At 54.3% G+C, this 24,802-nt stretch overlaps 1 protein-coding gene across 1 annotated transcript; it reads left to right on the top strand.

Moving 5' to 3' along the window:
* The first annotated feature begins 13,109 nt into the window (after nucleotides 1-13,109).
* Nucleotides 13,110-20,418, top strand: TCF15 (transcription factor 15). The gene is made up of 2 exons (XM_077832204.1): nucleotides 13,110-13,586; nucleotides 19,784-20,418. The coding sequence occupies exons 1-2, from the start codon at nucleotides 13,110-13,112 to the stop codon at nucleotides 19,856-19,858; spliced, it is 552 nt and encodes a 183-aa protein (XP_077688330.1). The 3' UTR covers nucleotides 19,859-20,418.
* Nucleotides 20,419-24,802: the final 4,384 nt, after the last annotated feature.

Raw genomic sequence — 24,802 nt, 5'->3', positions numbered from 1 at the left:
TGTCCATCCTGCGGCCAGCGGGAGTCAGAGGCGGGGAGGCACATCCTGTCATAGAATGGGCCAGCACATAGACTGCAGCTTCTAGTCCAGCATCTTTCATTGGGGCGGGGGCATCTTGGCTGCCCAGCGTGCTAACCGGTATTGCCCTATTGCTTCTTTGTGCTCCCCCCTCTGTCTGGCAGTATCCAGCTCTTGTCTCTTGTCTGGTACTTAGGTTGTGAGCTTTTCGGAGTGGAGACCATCAGTCTCTTCTGGGTTTGTACAGCACCTGACACAACTCAGCCCTGGTCCATGACTGGGGCTCCAAGGCACTACCGCAACACAACTAAAATGAAATCCCAGCAGCTCTGGGAAGGGCCCAGCAGAGGTTTAGGAGACCTCCCAATGTACAGGTCACAAGCAGAGGACATGCACAGGGAGGTCACTCGATGGTGAGCATGTACCATGTCCATTTCTGAAGCCCGATGAGACTCAAGGCAGCTGTTGGTACTTCTGGTGCTGCCCTCTCCTCTGTGTCACGGTGATGCAGCCATGCTACCTCCTGAGAGGCACATGCCAGGGTAAGAAGGCTGGTGCAGGGCCATCACTTGGCTGGGAGACAGCAGCGCGGCTGGAAGTGGCGCTGGGCAGCCTGTGGGTGGAAGAAGTCCCCTCCTCTGGATCAGGTGAGGGTTGGAGGCATTGGGCTACTGAAGGTGCTTTAGATGAGACATAGAACTCCAGTCCTGAGCACTGAGAGCCGTTAAAGAGCTGGCAGCAGGAGAAGCGACTGTCCAGCTCGTTTCCTTTCCCCATTTCTCTGGTACTTTCAGGGAGATCTGGGATTTTCTGGATAGCTCTGTGGTTTGAGCATTGGCCTGCTAAACCCAGGCTTGTGAGATCAATCCTTGAGGGGGCCATTTAGGGATTTGGGGCAAAAATTGGGGATTGGTCCTGCTTTGAGCAGGGGGTTGGACTAGATGACCTCCTGAGGTCCCTTCCAATCCTGATATTCTACGATTCAGTCCTCCTGAATCACTGCGCAGCATTGCAGTGCACTGCTGAACGGCAGCCTTGCTTCGCTTCAGAGGTGGCTGCCTGCCATTGGTAGGTGAAGTATATCTCTGCATCCTGTTTGTAGAAGAGTCTGTTCTGGAAGGTGCTGTGTGAGATCAGGGTGAATGGTGACTCTGCAGTTCCTAAATGCTGACGAAATAGACGTGCCAGGCACTTGCTTCATTTTATTGTCTCTGTGGGCCTCGTGATGTGGTCTGTGTTGGGGCTCACAGTCTGGCACAGGGAGTTAAAGGGGTGGATAGCGGCCAAGTTCATGTTCTAGCTCTGCTCCTCTACCAGGCATGCAAGCCTCCTCCCACAGCAGAATAGACCAGTTCCCTGCACTAACCCGCAGACCTGCCCAGCTGTTTGTGGCTCCATCTGGAGCAGGACCACTAAGGTGCTGTGCTGCATACAGCTGGCTGCTTTGGGGACCACAGACCTGCTTGATTTCCTCAGGTCCTGAGAGCTTTCTTTGATGGACTGAGCACCACACCTTGTAGCCCTGCCCCAAAGCCCACTCATATTGGAGGAGGCAGTGTGGCCTGGAAGATAGAGCACTGGCCTGGTATTCAGGAGACCTGGGGTCTGTTCCCAGCTCAGCCACTGGCCCACTGAGTGACCTTGGACAAGATACTTCACTGCCCTATGCCTCAGTTTCCCCATCTGTAAAATGGGGGTAAAGATACTGATGAAAAGCTCGGTGTTATTATTAGAGTGCATGGATCACTGAACATTTCTAAGGTCAACCCATTCTTCTTCCTCACTGCTTCCCAGGGCTCAGGCCAAGAGCACCTGAAAAGGCCAGCGGGTGAGCTTTAGGGGTGCAGGTCCGTTGATTTCTCCTCAAACCCCCCCCCCCCCGCCCCCGGCCTTCCTCCATTTGTCTCTCACCCTGGCTTTCCCTCTTGCCCTGTCATGGAAGGAGAGTTCCAGCCTTTGCTCTGAGGTTGCGAAAGCCTTCCCCAGACAGATTGGCTTTGGAGGACGTTCCACGGGTTGTGCTCTGTTTGTGGCGTTGATGAGGCTTTGCTTTCTCCTGCTGTTCCCCAGCCCCTCGCCCTGCGCCTACATGAGAGAGAGAGCGTTCCCGCTCCCCACCTCCTGGTCCCCAGATTGCGTCTGACCACGGTCCGGCAAATCAACTCCAGCTCAGGTCAGGCCAGCGCAGCAAAAACAAACAGGGAGCAATTAGTTCCGATTGATGAAGCGAGGATTCCTGCAAAGGCCAGGGCAGCGGGCAGGGGCTGGGGGTTAAAGGCTATTGAACCAGGTGCTTCTGAGCCCTGGAGAGCACTGAGGGACTCTTGGAATCCCAGCTTGCACTGCTGCCATCCCCTGAGCACATGCTTTCCCATAATCCTTCGCTGCTCCCCAGGAGCGTTAGCTGGGAACTCAGATCTGACGGGAAAGAGTCAGGAATCAATAGCGCTGGGGCCAATGGCCAGGACAAAGGGAGAAATGGGGCAGGAAAATGTGCCTTGTAAACCCTGCTAGGCTCTGGTCAGAGAGCCGCCGGGCACAGGTCCAGCTGACGTGCCCGGCTCAGAGAGCGGGGCAGCCCACGCTGAGGGGCGAGGCACTGCCCCGCTGAGCAGCAGAATGCAAAGCTGCAGTGGCCGATTCAGCCGCCCAGCTTCATCTGCGTGGCTGGGGTCACATGCCATGGCTGAGCTGAGGGAGGAGAGGGGTTTTCTAGGCTGTGCCCCTGGAAATGTCACTGCTCCAGAGACTCCCAGCACCGCAGCAGGGCTTAGGGGTTATCATCAAAGCTGGGGCTTCAGGCTGTCAGTACCTGCATCCCTGGGCGGTTAGCTGTCACCCGTGCTAGCCGCACTCGTAGCCCTGTTCTTATGCAGCCGAGGAACTCTCTGGAAAATGTCAACGCTGCCAGCCTGGTTGCGCTGCGTGGCAGGTGCTTGCGAAGTCCAAGTCAGCTTGGCTGGCAGGTGCCTCAGAGGCCCCCCAAGGGTGAAGCAGAAGGTTCTGGGGAAGCATCACCCATAAACCTCTCTGCGTCCGAGTGTCCCTGAGCGCCGGGCGGAGTTATGATTTAGAAAGCAGGATGGTTGCCAAAACCAACAATTTCCAGGTGTTGCCAGCTGTAGGAAAATTGATGGCAACACAGACTGTACCACAGGCCTGTGACTGCTGCTCCGGGGCTGTTTGTGGAGAACTGGCTGTACAGTTCTGTATGGAAACTTTAGGGCACCGACTGACCTCAGTCCTTCTGGCGTCTGCATGGAAATCGATGTTGTTGCTCCCCGATTCCTCGCAGCAGCTCTCTGCTCTCTGAGTAGCAGCCAGTGCCACAGACTTGGAGGGCTTTGGGTCTGTGACTTCCCGTCCCCCAAACAGGAGAAAGGCTCTCTCCAAGCAGGAGCAAAGCTCGGCCATGCAAGCCTTTTTGCTTCTTTGACCCCAGAAAGCTTCTGCCCAGCGGACTTGGGTTTTGCCTTGTGCCGATTGCTATGCAAAGCCCAGCACAAAAATGAACGAGCCAGAGTAAAGCTCCCTTATTGCTGGACCCACACCAGTGCCTCAAGCCATGCATCCAGAGCACACACGCATAGACATGCCCAATAGATGCATGTACACGGAGAATGCATGCATGCACAAACACGCAGGATGCGTGCGGAGGATGGATGGATGGACGGACGAGCTCACATGTCCACTCAAGCACACTCATCTAGATACATCTCTCACCACATGGATGTGTACTCAAACGTGCACTGGCTCTCACTTCCTATCAGGCTGCAGGCTCCCTTCACTCCTACACTCTCCTCCCAGTGAAAGAGCCAGGCCTCTTGCAAAGCCTGCAGGGACTGCTGCCCAGCATGCGAGCAATCCTTGTGCACCATGGTGCTACCTGGACAGGAGAACGGGATGGGAGACTCCATGTGCTTCATGCGGGCCGGCTTGGAGGTGTTCATATGGAGGAAGCGAATCTCTCTCTCTCCCTGTCCCTCTCCTGGCCTGTTTTCCTTCAGCTGCTGTCCATGTGCTTGGTAACAGCTGCACCTGAATACACAGTCCCTGCCTATCCGTCTTGCCTGCTGTCAGGAGGATCAGTGCTGTTCAGCTCAGCCAAGTCACACCCCAGCAGGGTGCCAACGTGTAAGAGCCCCTTAGAAAACCAAGAGGGGGGAAGAGGGAGAGAAAAGCTATGACCTGTGGCTGGAAAGAGGGAGGATGGGCTGAGACAACGGGCTGAGAGGAGTCCTAGCCTGGGACAGCCCGATGGGCAGATTTCCACCTGCTTCTTATCCAAAGGAGCCAGCAGCGGATGGTGTGTCTGTTGTCAGACTGTGTCCCCCGGGCAATGCGTTACTCTCTCACGGGAGATACAGTCGAGTGCTCTGAGCACAGCAATGGGAGCCAGCCCCTCGTGGGGTCTGATATCGACGGCCTTGGTGGCCACGGACAAGTCCAGGGGGGCCACATGTGTGAGATGGAGGCCCAGGAGGGCTCGCCTGCTCTCAGTGGGTTTGTGTGTCTCCCCAGAGCTGATGAGGAGCCAATCGCAGACGTGGGACTGGGACACGTTTTCTGACCCAGAGCCCTCGGCACCTGGATTTGGAACCGTCACCTCCAGCAGGTAAACACGCCTGCCGCTCTGTGAGGACCCAGCTCCCTCTGACTGCGGACTCGCCCCCGCAGGGCTCAGTAACCCAGCCACAGACTCCAGAGCCTGCTCCAGTCTGACGAGGCAAAGCCAGGTGAACCGGGAGAAGGATGGGCAGAGACACATACTGATGGGGATGGAACCTCCCATGCCTCCCTGCCATTAGCCACCTGCTCAGGGCCTGCATGATGCTCACCTTCCTCCTCTCCCCTTCTCCACCAGTAATCACCTTCATCCTCTCCCCTTCTCCCCATCACCACCCACCAGCACCATAGGTCCTGCCCCCACCCTCTTAATGTTCTCATCTCTGCAGAATTGCCAAGGCATTCTCTAGCCTTCCAGAGGGCTGTGTGCCCAGCTGCCTGCTAATTATATCTAAGGTCTATCACCCTATGCTTGGAGCTGGGTGTCTGTCTGTCTGTCATATCTGTGGGCTACCCAGCTCTCCTTTGAACTGTGTCTATCTGCCATGTCTAAGGGCTGGGGCCATGCAACGACCCCACATGTCCATCTGTCTGTCCTCTCTAGGCACCACCAGTCCCTGTGTCCATCAGCAGGCCCTGCCAGGCTCGTGCCTGCCTGTCATTAGTATCATCGCTGTTGGCTCGGTTCCGGCTCTGGGAGCCTTAAGAAAAAGCGCAACATACAAATGTTTCAGGGGCTCCTGCCAGGAATAATTTGCTGGCGGGACCTGGGGGAGACTGTGGGTTCCTTACCAGCTGAGGTGACTAGCTCCAGCATGGAGGAGATTTACTTCCAGCTCGGACTGAGCCAGGGACCTGCTCCGGGGAGCGAATTCCATTCCGTCGGTCCTGCTGCTGTAAGCCCCCTCCCTACTCTCTCTCTCCCCCGGACCGTCCTCGGCCAGCTACAGGGATAATAACCAGTGGCGAGCCCTGAGGAATTCACACCTGCCCCGTGTGCACCTCTGAAAGAGCCCAACAGGCCTCTCTCATGGGCGGAACAGCCAAATGGCTGGTGGGCCCCCCCGCCAGCAGCAAAACTGTCACAGGCAGAAGGGGAGGGAGGGAGCTGGGCCAGGAACCCTGGACACTTGCAGTGAGGTTTCACTTGGCAGTGGGCACAGTGTGGTCTGACAGGCAGAGGCTCTTCCCCGCCCCAGGAAGGCTCCATTCCCGGAGAGACTCTGGGGAAGCCAAAGTGCTAACAAGCTGTCTCTGGCCATGCTGTGGTGGGAAGATGCACTAGCTGGATGATGGCGGCCTTTGGGGGTTACTGGATTATAGGGGCGGCAATGGACAGACTGGGAGTCCTGGCAGCATCTACACAGTCACCTAGGATAAGGTGCTGCACCCATGGGGAGGGACAGGCGGGGCCCTAATTCATGTCGGAGTCATTACTTAGATTGGAAGCTGCATGCGGCAGGGACCATCTTCCTGTTATATACGTGTGTGTCTGCAGGGCCTAGCTCAGCGCAGCCTCCCTCCCTGACTTCAGACCCAGGCAGCACTGCAATGCAAATAATAAGGGAGAGGAAGCTGTGACTGGTGTCTCGGGACATTTTAACGATGCATCATGAAGTGCTTCCAAAGCAGGGCAAGCAGCTCGGCTCCGGGGGAAAGGGAAGGGCTCCGTTTGTTGGAATGTTTCTCGTCCTTGAAAAAAGGTGCAGTCCCAGCTGCCCCGGGTGCAGGGGATTGTACGTCCTCACAGGGAGGGCAAGGGAAAGTGGCCAATGCCACGGGGCATCTCTGGAAACCTGCTGGGGTCTGGTTCTGTTTAAACACAATAAGCCAGATTCTGCTCTCAGTGATACGGAGACAAATCTAGAGTAACCCCACTAAAGTGAATGGGGACTGGCCCAGCCGTAGTGCGGACAGGATAGCAGGAGGAGTGACCCGTGCTGAACCCAGCTCCACAGATAGTCTGTGTAACTCCCCATTCTGCCTGTGTGGTCACCCCACAGACACCCCTTTCTGTCCAGCGATGCTGATCTCAAGGCTGCTGGGACCCCTCCGACCTACAGTGTGAATTCCACTTCAGTTTATGGGCTCCGGGCAGGCAGACAAATGGAAGAGGAAAACATCCCTCTGCATCCCCCCTACCCTGGAAAGATCCCACCTCAGCTCTGCAGAGAGACGGAGGGGTGCCCCAGCTCAGCCTGTAACAACAGCCACCCCTTTCCACCGGACACACACCAAAGCCGGGAATAAGGTAATCCCCCCAGCAGCAGCACCCAGCAGCTCGGTGAGCACCTCCTTCCTGGAGAAGTCCAGTCACAAAGAAGCCTAAAGATCATTGTGGTTGATTAATCCAGAGCAAGAAAACATTGTGGTTGGTTAATCCTGGGGCAAGGCTTCTCTGCCTTCTACCCACCATGCCCCCAGGTCGAGTCCCCTGGCACAACCATGCCCGCTGCTCTGCTCCAGTGATTTGCCAGGTCTTTCTTCTGCAGTTCACAGAATCATAGAAATGTAGGACTGGAAGGGACCTCAAGAGGTCATCAAGTTCAGCCCCCTGTGCTGAGGCAGGACCAAGTAAATCTAGACCATCCCTGACAGGCGTTTGTCCAACCTGTTCTTAAAAACCTGCAGTGATGACAGGGCTTCCACAACCTCCCTTGGAAGCCTGTTCCAGAACTTAACCACCCTAAGAGTTAGAAAGCTTTCCTAATATCTAACCAAAATCTCCCTGGCTGCAGATTAAGCCCATTACTTCTTGTCCTGCCTTCAGTAGAAGTGGAGAACAACTGATCCCCGTCCTCTTTACACCAGCCCTTAATAGGTTTGAAAACTGTTATCAGGCACCCCCTTGGTCTTCTTTTCTCAGGATTAAACATCCCCAGTTTTTGTAACTTTTCCTTTCTACATCAGGTTTTCTAAACCTTTTGTCATTTTTGTCGCTCTCTAGACTCTCTCCAATCCGTCCACATCTTTTTCTAAAGCGTGGCACCCAGAATTGGACACAGTTCTCCAGCTTAGGCCTCACCAGGGCCGAGTAGAACAGGACAGTTACCTCCCATGTCTTACATATGACACTCCTATTAATACATCTCAGAATGATATTAGTTTTTTTTCACAACTGCATCACAGTGCTGACTCATTCAATTTGTGAGTGACTGTAACCCCCAGATCTTTCTCACAGTACGACCATCTAGCCAATTATTCCCCATTTTGTAGTTGTGCATTTGATTTTTCCTTCCTAAGTGTAGTCCTTTGCACTTGTCTTTATTGATTTTTCTCCTTGTTGATTTCAGACTAATTCTCCAATTTGTCACGGTCATTTTGTATTCTAATCCTGCCCTCCAAAATGCTAGCAAACCCTCCCATCTTGGTGTCGTCTTCAAATTTTATAAGCATGCTCTCCACTCCATTAGCCACGTCATTCATGAAAATATTGAATAGTACCAGACCCGGGATTGACCCCTGAAGGACACCATTAGATATGCCCTCCCAGTCTGACAATGAACCATTGATAACTACTTTTTGAGTAGAATCTTTCAGCCAGTTTTGCACCCACCTTATAGTCATTTAATCTAGACCACATTTCCCTAGTTTGTTTGTGAGAATGGCATGTGAGGCTGTATTGAAAGCCTTACAAAAATCAAGATATATCTCGTCTACTGCTTCCTGTTCCCCTCATCCACTAGTAACCTTATCAAAGAAGGAAATTAGGTTGATTTGACATGATTTGTTCTTGACAAGCGCACATACACCCCATGCTGGTTATTCCTTATAACCTTATTATCCTCTGGGTGCTTACAAAGTGATTGTTTAATAATTTGGTCCAGTATCTTTCCCGGTGTTGAACTTAGGCTGACTGGTCTATAATTCCCCTGGTCCTCTTTGTTCCCCTTTTTAAAGATAGGAACTATGTTTGCCCTTCTCCAGTCCTGTGGGACTCACCCATCCTCCAGGAATTCTCGAAGATAATTGCTAACAGTTCCAAGATTGCTTCAGCTAGTTCATAAGTACCCTAGAATGAATTTCATCAGGCCCTGCGGACTTGAATACATCTAACTTATCTAAATGTTCTTTAGCCTGTTCTTTCCCTATTTTGGCTCATGTTCCTTCCCCCTTCTTGTTAATACTAATTGTGTTGAGTCTCTGGCCACCAACAAACCTCTTTAATGAAGACTGAAGCAAAATAGGCATTAAACATCTCAGCCTTCTTGACGTCATCCATTATTAGCTCTCTTTCCTCACTAAGTAGACGGCCTACAGTTTCCTTTGTTTTTCTGTAACTCCTAATGTATGTAAAGAACCTCTTATTTCCTTTTATGTCCCTTGCTAGGTGCAACCCATTTTGTGTCTTAGCTTTTCTGACGTTGTCCCTAATTACTCCTCCTTAGCAATATGTCCATGTTTTCACTTTTTGTAGGATTCCTTTTTGGTTTTCAGGTCATTAAAGAGCTCCTGATGGAGCCATATTGGCCTCACTTTTCTTCCTATCTTTCCTTCGCATCAGAATACAGTACTTTGCAGTTGTGCCTTTAATATTGCCATCTTGAGAAACTGCCGGCTCTCCTGAGCTCCTTTTTCCCTTAGGTTTTTGTCCCATGGGACCTTACCTACCAATTCTCTGTTGAAGTCTGCTTTTTTTGAAGTCCATTGTCCTTATTCTGCTGCCCTCACTCCTTCCTTTCCTTAAAATCTTGAAATCTATCATTTAATGATGGTTTTCACCCAGGTTGTCTTCCTTCTTCAGGTTCTCAACCAGTTCCTCCCCGTTGGTCAGAATCAAGTCTCAGATGGCTGTCCCCCAGTTACTACCTCCCCCCACTGCATTCCAAGAACTATGGGACATTGTGTGTCTTGCCATATTACTCTTCTAGCAGATGTCGGGGTAGTTAAAGCCCCCCCGTTACTACTCGGGCTTGTGTTTTGGATATTTCTGTTACTTGTTTTAGAAAAGCCTCATCCACCTTCACTTCCTGATCTGATGGTCTGCATTAGACCTCTACCATGACGTCACCTCTGTTTTTCCCCTTTTAGTTTTACCCAGAGACTTTCAACTGGTCTGTCTCTCACTTCCTGGTGGAGCTCAGGACAAGTCTGTGCATTCTTGATGTATAATGCAGTGTCTGCTCACTTTTTACCCTCCCTGTCCTCCTGAACAAGTTCTACTCCTCTATGCCAATATCCTAGTCCTGAGATTTATCCCACCAAGTCATAATTTAGCTTCAGGGCTCGTACTTCCTGTTTATTCCCCATTTGTGTGTAGACACAGAAGATGTTGAGCAAATTCCCCGACTGAGTTCCCTCTTCTTGTTCCTATGACCAGATTGTACTTTTCCATGCCCTCCCAACATCTAGCTTTCTATTCAAGTTGTCTTTTCTATGTTTACCTAGGCCCGCCTTTGAACCTAGTTTAAATCCCTCCTCCCACTGACACCACCCATGCAGCTGTGTATTCATCTCCAGAATGCCCATGTCCCTGCCTGTACCCTTACCCTCCACTGGAAGGATGGATGAGAACAGAACCTGAGCCCCTGGCCCCTTCACCCTCAGTCCCAGATCCCTGAAGTCACTGCTGAGCTGCTCAGGCTCAGACCTGACAGAATCATTACTGCCCACACGGATGAGCAGCATGGGGTAGTGCTCAGAGGCGCTTGGCAACCTCTATGTGACGTCTCAGACACAGGCCCCAGGCAGGCCACACCCCTCCTGGGACAGCATCTCAGGGTGGCAGATGGGGGCCTCCACGCTCCTCGGGAGGGAGACCCTTTCGTTCTAAAATCACAGCCTGGAGTTTCCAGCTGAGAAAACCAACCAATCAAAAAACAAAACTGGAGGCGGTTTTTGCATCATTTCATTTGTTTCTCTAACCTGCTCCAGCCACACTGCCCCTCTCGCTGACGGGAGGGCTGGAAATCTGCCTGCTGCACAGGGACACTCTGCCCTATTTAAGGGGGTCTGTAGATCACACTTGCTTTGCTAAGGAGCCTTTGGTGAAGAAATTCTTGAGTAATCAGAGGATTCTCCTTTAATAAATGCAACAGGCCACTTGTTGGTATCAAGACCCGTCTGTGTAAATATACGATTCTCTCTGTTTGGGGAGCAGGTTCCCCCTCTGTTTGTTTAAGCTGCCTTCCCGCTTTGACCTGCAGAGCTCATGGCACCCCAGGCCCTGGCGATCTCCGCTCAGCCTCGGGCCTCTGAGGAAGGGAAGCACAGGAAGCCTTCTGCCTGCTTTATTTGGCTGGCTTCCCCTCCTGCCTTCGTTCTCTGGGGCTCTGTGCTTGCAGGCAGAGGATGAGAGGAGGGACACTGGGGTGGCGGTGGGAAAAGAGAAAGGGAGAGTGAGACAGGAGTGAATAGCTCCGCCAAAGAGGAGCAGACAGGAAAGGAAATCTCCCGGCAATAATTCATTGGCTCAGGAAGCCAGCGATGGGCAAACACTCCCTGTGTGTCTAAGGGGCTGTTCTGATCTTTCAGAGCTGCAGAAGGCTTTGGCTAACCCTAGCGGGAGGGTTTCTTCTCTGCTAGGCCGCTGGTTTGCAGAGGGCCTGAGAGGAGCGGAATTGCTGAACCCCAAGTGAATTCAGAGGCTTTTGCTGCTCAGATCTCTCTCCACTTCAGGAAAAAAAACTTCATTTTTTCCACTGCCGGCACACACCTTCCTCCTGGGGTGAGAGGAAATGCTCCTACTCAGCCATGCTCCAACCTAGCATTCAGAGAGCTTTATCTTAGCAAAAGCTGTTTTTTAACTAGGATGATTTATATGATTAATGGAAAACCCAGATCTAGGGGAGCAACTCACTGCTCCTCCAATCCCTGCCTCAGCCAGCAGGTATCGCTGGAGGGGATGGTGTAGGAGGACTGGTGGTGCGAGCAGCTCCCAGCTACTCCGCTCTCAAGCTGTCCCTGCAGAGCGCACGCCAGGGAATGAGCCCCTATGGGGGACTGAAAGCGACTCCATCACAGCCTCTCCCAGCAGCTGGCTTTACGGGAATGGGAGACGAGCACTGTCCATAGAGGATCTTTAGCTTCTGCATTTACAGTGTGCAAGATTCCCCCAAGAGGAATCACTAGAGGTAGGCGCTGAAGGATTGCATTTTTATCGGGAAAGGGCGATAATCGTCAGTTTCACCAGGCACACACACACCAACAAACAGTATGTGCCTTGATGGTCATTGAAATGTGCAGCTCGGCCCCAGAAGAAACCTGCTGTTGAGAACTTATCGTAAGCTGATTTGAGGCTCTCGACTCGGTATGTTTTGACATGTGATGCCGACAGTGTGTGTGTTAACGGCTCTGAAGCTTGCACTTTTGGAACCTCAACATCTGCTGTCGTTAAATCATTTCTGTCTGACCCTCCCCCCCACCCCACCCTCCATAATTTCTCGCAACTGTGAAAATTTAAAGCAATCGAAATAGGGAAAAAACGCTTAAACATAAACATGGATATTATCCGTCAGAATCATTACAAAATAGAAAGTGAATGCCAAGCCCAGCGATAGGCAGAAATACAGGGCTGCTGGCTCGGCGGAGGTCAAGGGTAAAGAAGGCCCAGCCCCTCCAGGAGGTGACCCAGGGCACCGTTTGAAAGCTCAGCTCCTCTTCAGGAAAATGAAACCATCCCCACCATGTGCTACTAAAGCGCCTTGCCCATCTTAATGTCTACATCTTTTGTGCCCTCCACAAGCTACTCCTTCAACCCTGCATGCCCCACACTTGGGGAACGTGCAGCAGGGAGCAGTGCATGGGTGCTGGCTCTGTGGAAGCTCTTCTGGGGGGTGCTAGACAGGTGCTGGCTGTGGGGGGCCTTGCGGCCTGCAGAGGGGGCAGGGTGGGCTGTGAAGTCGGCTGGAGCTGCTTGGTCTGTCTGTGTCAGGAGAAGTTAGTACGGAAGCAGCATTTGCAGCAGCTCCCCAGCGGGCAGCAGATCTCTGATGTGCAGTCGCACTTCCCAGCACAGCCTGTGTCCAGCTGCAGCCTGTTTAGATTCATTGCGGTGTGCCGCCCCCGCAGGGCTCTGTTTGCAAGGTGTCTGCGCACAGTAAAAGGGCCCCCATCCTGATCCTTGTAAAGTACAGAACACAAGCAATGTCTGCTGGCTTTAAATTCTGGGGGCTGGGAGAGCACCACAGTCCTGTTGGCTGGATGGAAAAGTCCAAGGCAGCCCCATTGGCTGGCCAGGAATCTGCTCCTAGTTCCTAGCCCCTCCCAGGACTTATATAGAGAGATTCTTGTGAATCCCACTAGAGCAAACTGTACCACCCTCTCCAACTCGAAAGGGGAGAAGCTGGAGCAACAGCTGGGAAGACGTCAGGACCTGCAGCGGGGGTGGGGAGGGCTTCCTGCTTGTGTCCGTGCATTGCGAGCCCTTGAACACCACCAGGGTGAGCCTCTGGAGTGAGCCCCTGGTGCTCCAGCGAGGAGCCAGGCTGCCTCTCAGAGCCCTTCCAGCCTGGAGCGCAGAGGTGTCTTGCTGCTGAAGGCTCCCAGAGAGCAGAGGGGCCCTGGGTCTGGGGGCAAACCCCACCATGGCGTTCACCATGCTGAGACCCGTGGCAGCTCATATGCTGTACCCAGACCTCAGCATGCTCTCTGAGGACGAGGAGAACCGGAGCGAGAGCGACGCCTCGGACCAGTCCTACGGCTGCTATGAGGACCTGGAGACCAGGAGGAAAGTGGCCAGGAAGCCAGGCCAGGTGGTGATGGTGAAGCAGAGGCAGGCGGCTAACGCCCGGGAGAGGGACCGGACGCAGAGCGTCAACACGGCCTTCACCGCCCTGCGGACCCTCATCCCCACCGAGCCCATGGATAGGAAGCTGTCCAAGATTGAGACCCTCCGCCTGGCCTCTAGCTACATCTCCCACCTGGCCAACGTGCTGCTGCTCGGAGAGGGCTGCGAGGACGGGCAGCCCTGCTTCAGCACCATCTATGGCTCCAAGGGGGAGCTGGACAACAAACAGCCCCGCAGCATCTGCACCTTCTGCCTCAGCAACCAGAGGAAAGGGGTAAGTCCATTCTCCCAGCTGAGCGGCGCTGCCCCTGCTTGGCCAGCCACCGGCAAACAGGATCCCTTTGAGAAGGGAGGCTGGAAAGGGAGCTCTGCATTTGGACTGGCAAAGGCCCTACGTAGGTACAGAGGGATGTCGCTGGGGTGCGTGTGGGAGGGGAGAGTGCTGGGTTTCAGGTGTTGGGATGAATGTAAGCAGAGGTGTCAGGGGGACTCTGTGGAGAGTGCATGGCCGAGTGGCAGGAGGATATGAAGGGCGAAGGGGAAGAGGTGACAGCTGGCACAGACTGTCTGCAATCAGGACTGGCTGTAGTTCAGACTGAGCAGGATGCTTGTGTGGGTTGGGGTGTGCGGGCCTTCACTGAGGGGTAGCTGCTTTCGGCCAAATTCTGCCCTTCGCTACACGCACACAACTCCCGTGCAAGTCCCCAGGTCAAACTCTATGCTCGGGGTAAATCCAGAGGAACTCAGCTGGAGTTATCCGTGGCACTCCAGATTCACAGGGGTACCTATGAGAGCAACATCTGGCCCAATGAAATAATGCCCCGGGTACCTGTGCTTGTGTCGTGCCTTTCAGCTGAAGGTCTCAAAAGTGAGCAAATCTCATTAGTGCCCTTTTTCAAATGGGGAAACTGAGGCATGGAGGGGTGCAGTGGTTCATCCTAGCTCACAGACAGCGAGTCACTGAGGATTGGAACCTACTCCTGAGCTGCAGGACCAGGCTGCCTCCGCAGGCAGATCCAACATACTAAATAGCTCCTGTATACTGAGCATATATGTAACATGCACTAGCTGGCCCATTAACGCTAGTTTAAATGCATAGTCAAAAGAATTTAGGGCTCTTAATTGGAAATGTTCTCGCTCTGTCTTCCACCTGCCTTTTCTACAAGCTGCAACCTTGCACAGCACACCTGCTCCGGTGGTTGTATTAGGTGGTGTCTCAGGAGCTTTGCCTTGACTCCTTGGCTGTCTCACTCTTCATGGAAACACCGAACTCCTGCCCCTGGACAGAGAAGCCGAGCAGAGAGACTCTAAAGTAGCACAGGCCCCTGCTGGGTGAGGCCTCCTGCAGACACCTTCTGTGCCGTTATCACGTAACTTGTTCTAGTTTCTATGTGTTTGGTTTAGATTTAAGGTAGAGCCAGGCCTGAGACCAAACTGTGGATGCATTATATTGAACCCCCTTCAGAGCCTGAGGGTGTCTGGGCCCTGGGATCAGACCAGCCCTTTGCAGGAATAAAATAGAGATGCCAATATTGTGTCTGGATGCAGCTTGATTCCCAGCTGCCCCCTCGCCCCAGGCTGTGGGGGTGATGCTTGCAGGGCTCTAATTTCACTGCATCTCACGTTCTAAGTTCTCTTTCAGCAGGAGTTACCCCATTGCCATTTAGCTCGAGGGAGCTAACACCTTCGGAAAGGCAGATCTGGATACTTCCCAAATGTTTGTTCCTGGCTACGCACATTCGGGCTTTACCCTAGGGCCCAGCCTTCCTCCACTAATATCATCACAAGGACCCTACCAAATTCACGGTCCGTTTTGGTCAATTTCATGGTCCTGGGATTTTAAAAATCATAAATCTCATGATTTCAGATATTTAAATATGAAATTTCACGGTGTTGTAATTGTCGGGGTCCTGACCCAAAAAGGACTTGTGCGGGGGTCACAAGGTTATTGTAGGGGGGCTGCAGTATTTCTGCGCTGCGGCTGGCGGTGGCTCTGCCTTCAGAGCTGGGCAGCCGGAGAGCGGTGGCTGCGGGCCGGGATCCCGGCTCTGAAGGCAGAGCCACCGCCAGCAGCAGCTCAGAAGGAAGGATGGCACGGTATGGCATTGCCACCCTGACTTCTGCGCTGCTGCCTGCAGAGCTGGGCCCGCAGTCAGCACCCGCCCCTCTCCGGCCGCCCAGCTCTGAAGGCAGCACAGAAGTAAAGGTGGCAATACTGCAACCCCCCTAAAATAACCTTGTGACCCCCACCATGACCCAACTCCCTTTTGGCTCAGGACCCCCAATTTGAGAAACGCTGGTGTCCCCCCCGTGAAATCTGTAGAGTATAGGGTAAAAGCACACAAAAGACTAGATTTCACGGGGGAAGACCAGATTTCACAGTCTGTGATGCATTTTTCATGGTAGGGCCCTAATCATAATCTTCTGCCTGTGACATCATAACCTTCGGCACGGCAACCAGCTGTGAGGTCACAAACAGGATGGTGGCATAATGTGGGGAATAAAGAGCAGGACGAGATAAATTGGAAAGAGACAGAAATCTTGGGCCTAACCCGTAGTTTCCACTCAGTCCCAGCTCCCAGAAATCAGAGGGAGGTCACTGCAGTCAGGCCCTCAAGATCTGGCCCCTGCTGCAGCTCTGTCCTGAATGGTGCAGAAGGAGAGGAGAGAAACACCGAGCTAGGAGAGTAACCGCTTCATTGTCTCCACCCTCTGTAGACTGTCTCCTGGGAAGGCTGCCGTGTGGTTCGAGCCGGTGCTGGCTGGGGACTGGGAGTCCAGAGTGCCTAAATGCAACGCTCATCTGGGCAAGCTCTCTGGATGCACTCGATATCCATCTGCACTCTGCCCGGCATGCACACGCTGACCCCAGCGCTCACACACTGCCCCGTCCCTACACGTAGTCTCCCGGTCAGACAGCCCTTCTGTACATCAAACCGGATACGTGGGGCTGGAGCCTCCTCCTGCTTATCCCAGCTTTACCCCGGTGTGACTCCACGGGCTGCAGCAGGCTTCTCCTGACCTACACACTGACCAGGCACTCTCACACCCACAATCCTCCCTGAGATTTGTCTCCAGTTTCTCTCCCTGTATTTCCCACCTCCTGTCTCTTCCCCCATCTCCTTGTCCATCTCTCTGGCTATTGAAGTATTTGAGCTGATGGGTTTAAAAAACACAACAGATGCTCAGGAGAGGCCACTTCCCACCTGCCCGTGCACTGTGCACCCCCAACACTTGGGCCTGTACCTGAATGGCAGACCCAGGCCCGGCACCCTTGTCGGTGCTCTGCTCCTCAGCTGTTCTCAGTGGCCCAAGGACTCAGGCATGAGAAAAAGGGAGACCAGGCCTGAATCCTTTTGGAAGCTTGCCCATAACCTCTGAGGCCCGAGACGATAACCAAAAATCCCTCTCACCCCCTTGCGCAGCTGGCAGGGAGGGGGCAGGCCGGAGATAACTATTCAGCTATTGATGGAAGCCACCTTTAGGACCATCTCTCCCTCCCAAGGCAGGATTGTTCCCCACAGAACATTTACTAGTGCTGGGGCAAGCCTAGCTTTAAACGTCCCAAGCAATGGAGCTTCCACCACGTCTATAGCCAGATAGACCTCCCCCGTCAGGAAGCTTCCTCCCTATCTGCACTTCCTCCCGCTGCTCCGAGCCCTGAGGAAGGAGATTTTAGTGCTCTAAGAGCTGATCCATGAGCTCTGGCACGGAGAGTCGCAGCAAGGCCTAAGCACCAGCCTGTGGGAACAAGGGCACTGTCTCTAAATGGGAAACAAGCATCTGCAGCAGTTGGGGTTTCTTTCCCACAGCAAAGACGCAGAGGAAGGGACTTGTTCAGCAGGTCACTGGGAAAGCTGGGACTAGAGCCCAGGCTGTGGGATTCCCATATGCCCTAGCCACAGGACTTCACTGCTACCTCTCGCTAGCCATGCTGGTCAGGGCCAGGTCTTTGTTGGGGGTGCCGTCAGCGGACTCTGGAGTGTGGGGGGTTATTGAATGTACTGTAGATCCAAACAGAGACCAGCAGTGACCTGGGGTTGTATGGGCTCAGGAGTACAGAGGCTTCGTGTGCTGACCCTTTGCCCCAGAGACCTGGACTCAACTCCTGGCTCAGGTAACCAGTGAAAATGACTCTTCTGGCCTCCACCGAGCCCGCTCTCTTCATGGCAAAGTCCCCCTGACACGCGAGGGTGGCTGAGAGGCTGCGGGAGCACAGGGAGGCTGCATCACCAGAGCTTTGAGGGGCCCTGGCCCAAAAGGAGGGCGGCTACAGATCAGGATTGGGGCAGGGCTGGATGAGCCGGGAGAGCTGCAGGGCCCAGCTGAGGTGCACAGGTTAAGCCTGGGGCTGGGGAGTGATTGGGGTGGGAGGAGCTGGTACAACACCATCAGCGCCAGCTTGAGCCTGACAGAGGGGATCAGCCTCAATGTAATGGGCACCAAATGCCCTGCACAGGGGACTCCGTGGAGTGTTCCTAGCCGATTCCCACAGCACACGGGGACCCCAGGGTAAGTCATGTGTTACCATGGTAATCAGGATTCCTTTGAGGGCAAGGCCCCTGCCTAGAGCCAACCCAGGTCCCTCTCTGCATGGCGTTGTGGGTGGAAGTTCAGTCCCGGGGGTTACTTTCCTGGACATTGGCATCTACTTGTGGTACCTGCTGGGACTTCTGCCTGTCGCAGGCCCTGCCCCCCATTCTCACGCTCCTGAGACAGGCTAAGGAACACAAAGTATCTGCAAGCCCCAGATGAGAGGGTCTGGGCTGGGACTGTACCCGCTAGGGGTGGCAGAGTAGGACACCGCATTCTGGTTAGTGCAAAGAGCTCCTCTGGGAGGGCAGGAGCCGCTCCGGGGTCATTGTCCCCAGAGATTCCAGGCCTCTCTAAATGGGCCGTGGGGACGCCATGGGGGGTTGTAGTGGCTCCCTGGGGGCCAAGGGCCAGGGCACAGTCAGATGGGAAGATCCCATTGCACTTTCAAGAAGAGCAGAAATTTGTTCCTTAGCCAAAGTGTCCCCTCCTGCCGCCCTAGGCTGCATGGTGGCTTGTGACGTGCTCTGGGCACCCTTGTGAGGAGAGGCTCTCAAGGGGCTGTTTTCCTGGTGAGTGGCTCTCTCTCCTGCAGCCTGCTCTGGCACGTACTAGTCAGGATAAACCTCCCCGATCCCCGTACCCGTGGGTCAGTCCCAGGTTGGTTTTCCCCAAGGGGCTTCACTTCAAAAGACGAGGGAATAAACGTAACTCCAAAAAGATTTAAGAGCTAAATTCCCAGCCAGTGAGTCCCCAGGAAGGAGACCGGGAATTTCCTCACTTTCCAATGTAGGGACTCATCAGGAGACAGTCAGTAGCCAGGGAGTTTTGAGAGACAACTGTGCTTCGTAAGGTTCCACCTCTAGAGTTTAGATGTCACGTTGACCTTGATAGCTAATCCCTGGGCATCTGCAGAACATCACACCGGATCCCGTCCTCCTGGCCATACCTAGAACAAGCGAGACGTCAGCATGCCTGCTCCAGCCCAGCTCGGTCTCCTAGCCTTTCCCTGTCTCTCAGACCCACCCCTTCATCTCAGTTACAGAACTTGCAAATCCATCTTCCCAGTCTTCCCTGCCCTGGCTATTTGGCCGTTCTGCCACCTGCTCTTCTGTCATCCAATCACAAGGCAGAGTACTACGAAAGTCACAGCACCATATTGCAGTCAGACCTCCCTCTGGAGCTTGGAAACACGACAAGACGACATGGCCAAGTTCAGCCCGTCACCCTCAGGGCTCTAGTGCTTGGGGCATGGACTTTCCACCACACCCTTCCTTTGCAAACACCCACCTCCCGTTACAGGGAGGTGGGGACGCACACCTCTAGTCTGGGCTCTCCAGGACTGCCCCAGATGAACTATGGAGAGGCATAACCTATTCCAAGTGGCGGAATAGCCCCAAAGGAGGCCTATCCCTGAGTGACGCTAGCACAGGTCTTGTTAGCAGAGTCACGTGGGACTGTCGCACAGCCATCCCAGATGGAGTGTGGTGTATCTTGCCTCCTCCAAAACAATCTGTGAGGCCATGGCTGCACAGCTCTGTCTGTTGCAAGAGCCCAGATGAGTGGAAGGAGCTCCGAGAAAGGGGTGGATCCCACCATGACCGTGCCATCCCCTAAGCGCATTAGTAGGGTTTTCGTCAGGCGAAGTCCGCAGCAAAGTCATGTAGAAATGAGTGAGGACTTCCTACTCTGGTCCATTGTGCTCCTATGAAGAGTTAACAAGGCAGCAACACCAGCTACCACAGCCCACAGCAAACTCTGTGGGAGGATTTTCCTGTTCCGCTGAGTGTTTCTAACCCCCACCCCAAGATGCAAACATCTCGGGGCTTTTCTCTGCCTCCTGCTAAAACAGTGGCTCAGGGCACAGTCCAGCTGTCTGGGGGCACAGGAATGCGGTGTGGGCATTGTGTCTCCAGCTTTCCCCTTCCTTTCTTGCAGGGCAACCGGAGGGAACTTGCAGGCAACTGCCTGAAGGCACGAGGGGTGAACCCAATGCGGGTGCCGCGGAGATGAGCCCGAGCTGCGGGAGCATCTGCCTGAGGAGCCAGGCCAGGTGGCCGAACCCCAGAGCACATGAGCTTGATATTCAAGACCAGGGTGGGGGAAGGAGCATGGGACCCTTGGAGCTCAAGGAAAGGAAAGCCTATGTGAAATGAGCCCACACTCAAAGGACTACACGGAGACACAGGGGGCTGGGGCTGCACCGACTTGGACTGAAAGGCAGGACAATGCTCTAGATGCAAATAAGGGAGAGAGAGAGTGTGACCGCTCCTCTGCCATCCACTGTGCCTGTCCCTCGCGGCCAGCAGGAGCCCGGGGCAGCAGGGCTCACTGACCCCTGGAAGGGGATGTTGGCCCAGTGGCTGCAGGACAGAGGAGCGGGCAAGGGCGAGAGTGTAAAATATTGTTCAATGGTTAGTTTCGATACAGAGCTTTATGAGAGTTAAGATTATTGCAGGTCTCCATGGTCACTATTTTTTTTTTTTCATATTCAGCAGGTTTGAAAATAAAGTTATTTTTTTGATCATTTGGTGGCTCTTTTTTCATTGTTTCCCCCTAAGTTATGCTTAGGACACACAGCTCCAGTCAGAGGTAGAGGGCTGGGAGTCTCTCCGTTGACGGGGCTGACAGCAGACTGGCTGTGCTTTCCCCAGGGGCCTTTTGCTTCTGCTCTGGAGGTCTTGATCTGGTGCCTTACTGGCCCAAACTGGTCTGGTCAGCAGTGTGTGTCTGCTGAGAACCACGGCTGGCTGTGGTAATGCAGAAACCCTGGTACTACAGAAGTCATTCCATGTGCTGCCATGAATCACCATGTCACATGGGCTTCAGTTAGTAGCTGATGGCCCTGGCTCAGCACTGCCGGAGTGCGGGAGGAAGGAGGATCATGGGAAAGGTACGAAGATACAGGGGTAGCTCACTGAGTCCAGTGAGCTCATGACTCATTTGCAGTCGGACACAGCTGTGGAGTAGGGCAGCCTGGGAGTCACTTCCCAAGCACACAGGATTCCCTTTTATAGAACAGACACTTCAAGGGTTCCCACACCAGGGACAGCTCTGACCTCTGGGATCCTCCAGCCCAGCTCAGTCCCCAGCAAGAGAGATGCAAGGTCTCTCCAGTTGGACAGATGCAGGAGCTGGTCAGCTGGCTCAGAGTCACTGGGGACGATCGACGAGAGCTGGAGCTAAGGGGATGCCAGGAGACAGTGGTTCCTCAAGGGTCCACAGGCAAAGCAGTGTGAGGAAGGCCCCAGGCACTGAGCCCCATTCACCTTAGAATGGACAGATCCCTTTCTTTCACCACTGGGATGAGGAAGGCATTTCCTCCCTGTACACACCCCAAGGGGCGGAGGGTTGCGGAGACCCCCCAGTTCATACACATAGTCCTGCCATGCTGATGTTTCACTCACTCTGTCTCATGCATTTTCCCTCCCCGATAACCTCTGTAAATGCAGCTGCACCTTTGCCACCTCGAAGCCCACCTGAGGTGCAATGCCAGGGAGAGCAGGCGAAACAGCAGCATCCCCCTCCTCCCTGCCTCCCATCTCCTAGAGCCAGAGAAAGGGGGGAGCTTGGACTGGTCCAGATGCAGCACCCTCCTGGCTGCCTGCTCTCTAGAGACGTCTCCCTCCCAGCTCCCTTCCCCCAGGATTTGATTTATGTAGTGACAGCCCAGCACAGCTGTGAGAGCAAGTCCCCGCCAGGGACAGGGTGGGTGGGGAGATGCTTGTTCTCAGCGTATCTAATCTGTACCAGACCCCAATAAACAGCCGTGAGATTCTCTAAACATTTCTGGGACACAGAATCCCCGGCCTTGGGTTTATTGGGGGGCCAGGGAGGCGGGGGGCTTGTGTTCTCTAACCAGCCATAGCTAGACAGTTAAAGGAAGATCTCGTTTTCCTTGGAAGGACTGAGGTCTGCAGCTCAGGGCCAAGCCCAGAGCTGGTATCGCAGCTTCCTAGAGGAGTCACAGCTACTGGCTGCAGCCTGGGAGTTCGCATCCCAGCTGTGCTGCTGGATTCGCTGCTACACGCCCTGGGCTAGGGGTGTTGCTGCTTTGCTGCTCGCTGGCTCCAGCGCTGGGAGTGTGGGTCTAGTGCATGGCTGCTAGTGCATGGCTCCTGGTGCGCGCCAAGGCTGGGAGCCCAAACTGGGCACATGCCCCTCCCAGTGCTGCTAACATGGCAAGCGCAAGACCGCAACATGCCGCTGGTGCAGGGGCATCCAGCAGGGAAGGGGTTAAACCAGGCCCACGCTGGTTTGCCATGGAAAGGGGATCTGGCCGAGCATGCTTTCTGTGCAGGCCCATAATAGTCTCTTCCTCCCAAACCCCGGGCGTGTCCTTCTCATCCCAGCTCGGTGCTGCCGGGAGATGCCGCTCTCTCTGCCTGCCTATCTCGCCCTCGCTCTCCCTTGCCCTCTCCCCGATCTTGGACACCCTTGGAATGGCTCCTGGCTGCTTTCTCTGAGACAGGAAGGTGTCCCCGAGTCTCAGGAAGGAAAAACACTCAGTGCTGAACCCACAAAGACCGTCTCTGAGGGGCTGAGGCTGGATGGGCTCCAAGCCTGACATCACCTGGGAACTGGAACCCGAACTGCAGCTGCACTTTGCTCCTCTGGTTTTTTTTTTTTCCCCTGTAACTTGTGTTTTTAAGCATTCTTTTTATAGCGCTTCTCTTTTCCCTCCCGACTCCCCTCCCAAATACTTCAGAGTTTCTGAGATTTTAACCCTGAAGGGCCAAAGACTCTGGAATGCAGAGGGGCTGGGGCGTTGTCTTTTCCCACAGGGGCCATGGCTCTGTCAAATCCCCTGTTACACTGTGTGTGCCGTGGGCGCCAGAGGAAGCCGGGATGATATGCAGAGGGGTTTGTTCCAGCAGGGAGAATGGTGGGTAAGCGCTGCATGAACGTAAGGGGGACGGTAGCCAAGCAGGTCACACCAGGGTCCAGCAGCACGACAGAGATTTGCTCAACCTACTGGGCTTGGCAGGAGGTTCCCAGCTGAGCTGCCCCTCAGGAGGGCAGCACAGTGTGGCAAAGATACAGCGTTTGATGCTGGACTCAGCATTGACCCAACATACAGGGGGAAACAAACATGGCATGGGCTGGGTTCTCCACTGCCACGTGCCCCTTGCTGCAGTCCCTTTGGGCCCGACTCGTCCTAGTGCCACGTCATGGTCGTGGGGCCAGAACTCCAGGGACGAGTTCAGCCTGGTGCCATGTGGGGAGTCAGTGCAGAAACTGAGCCCCAGACTGTGACGTGATCGCTCACAGGGGGAGAGTGCCTGGAACAGGGGGACCGGAGTCAAAGAGAAACTCGGTGTTATGGGGGCGGGGCAGGGGGGAAGAGACAGGGCTCCAGAGCAGGAGGAAGTGACTAAATCTGATCTGGATGAGCAACTCTGCAAAACCCAGGACCGTGGGTGTTGAACTAGACCCTTGAGTTTGTGCCGCCTCTGTCTGTGAACTGAAGACCAGGGGCCTGATTCTGTGCTCACTTACAATGGTGCAAATCAGGAGTCAACAGTTACCCTTGGATATAATCAGGGTAAGTGAAAGGAGGTTCAGGCCTATGACACTAGACTGATTTACAAGGTGCCCTTTGTTTAAACACCTGGCTGCTGTTTCCTAGTACCTATTGTCCCTTGGCTCCTTGTCAGAGCATGGCTCTGTGATAATGAACACACAGAACATACCATGAGGTCACTTATCAGAGCAGCAGTTCTGCAATCGATAGGTATATGGAAAATGTATCCAGAAATGCCCCTTTTCTTGTGTAAAAACCCCAGAGTCACAGCCCATCCCAGAGTCACAACTCGCCCCAGATCACCCCAGAGTCACAGCCTGTCCTGGAGTCACAACCTGCCACAGATCACCCCAGAATCACAGCCCGTCCCGGAGTCACAACCAGCCACAGATCACCCCAGAGTCAATGCCTGTCCTGGAGTCACAACCCGCCACAGATCACCCCAGAATCACAGCCCGTCCCGGAGTCACATCCCGCCACAGATCACCCCAGAATCACAGCCCGTCCCGGAGTCACAACCCGCCACAGATCACCCCAGAATCACAGCCCGTCCCGGAGTCACAACCCGCCACAGATCACCCCAGAGTCAATGCCCGTCCCGGAGTCACAACCCGCCACAGATCACCCCAGAGTCAATGCCCGTCCCGGAGTCACAACCCGCCACAGATCACCCCAGAATCACAGCCCATCCCGGAGTCACAACACGCCACAGATCACCCCAGAGTCACAGCCCGTCCCGGAGTCACAACCCGCCACAGATCACCCCAGAGTCAATGCCCGTCCCGGAGTCACAACATGCCACAGATCACCCCAGAGTCAATGCCCGTCCCGGAGTCACAACCCGCCACAGATCACCACAGAGTCACTGCCCGTCCCGGAGTCACAACCCGCCACAGATCACCCCAGAGTCACAGCCCGTCCCGGAGTCACAACCCGCCACAGATCACCCCAGAGTCACAGCCCGTCCCGGAGTCACAACCCGCCACAGATCACCCCAGAGTCAATGCCTGTCCCGGAGTCACAACCCGCCACAGATCACCCCAGAGTCAATGCCTGTCCTGGAGTCACAACCCGCCACAGATCACCCCAGAGTCACAGCCCGTCCTGGAGTCACAACTTGCTCCAGATCACCCCAGAGTCACAGCCCGTCCTGGAGTCACAACCCGCCACAGATCACCCCAGAGTCAATGCCTGTCCTGGAGTCACAACCCATCCCAAAGTGCAGAGGGACAAAAGCCCAGTTTACAAGCTGAAGGCAGAATGACACTGCAAGGACACCCCCCATCCCCCACCCTGCCCCACACCAAGGCAGCTGATAAGTGCAGAGTACTGTCTGGGAGTCATCCAGAAACAAAAGCCAGAAGGGTTGCAATTTCACGTTTTCCTAGGCAGGAAGCCAAGACTCCATCTAGCAGCAGATCAGCCACAGCCAG

The sequence above is a fragment of the Eretmochelys imbricata genome, chromosome 13 (assembly GCF_965152235.1).
Source record: "Eretmochelys imbricata isolate rEreImb1 chromosome 13, rEreImb1.hap1, whole genome shotgun sequence".
Classification (NCBI taxonomy): Eukaryota; Metazoa; Chordata; order Testudines; family Cheloniidae; genus Eretmochelys; species Eretmochelys imbricata.
The sequence above is the reverse complement of the archived record's forward strand: the minus strand, read 5'-3'. Positions and strand labels throughout refer to the sequence as shown.

Bases quoted from the DNA above. Each gene is read 5' to 3' on its own strand.
- TCF15 (XM_077832204.1), top strand. From the start codon at position 13,110: ATGGCGTTCACCATGCTGAGACCCGTGGCAGCTCATATGCTGTACCCA. The intron at 13,587-19,783 runs GTAAGTCCATTC...CCTTTCTTGCAG, and splicing joins TCAGCAACCAGAGGAAAGGG to GGCAACCGGAGGGAACTTGC.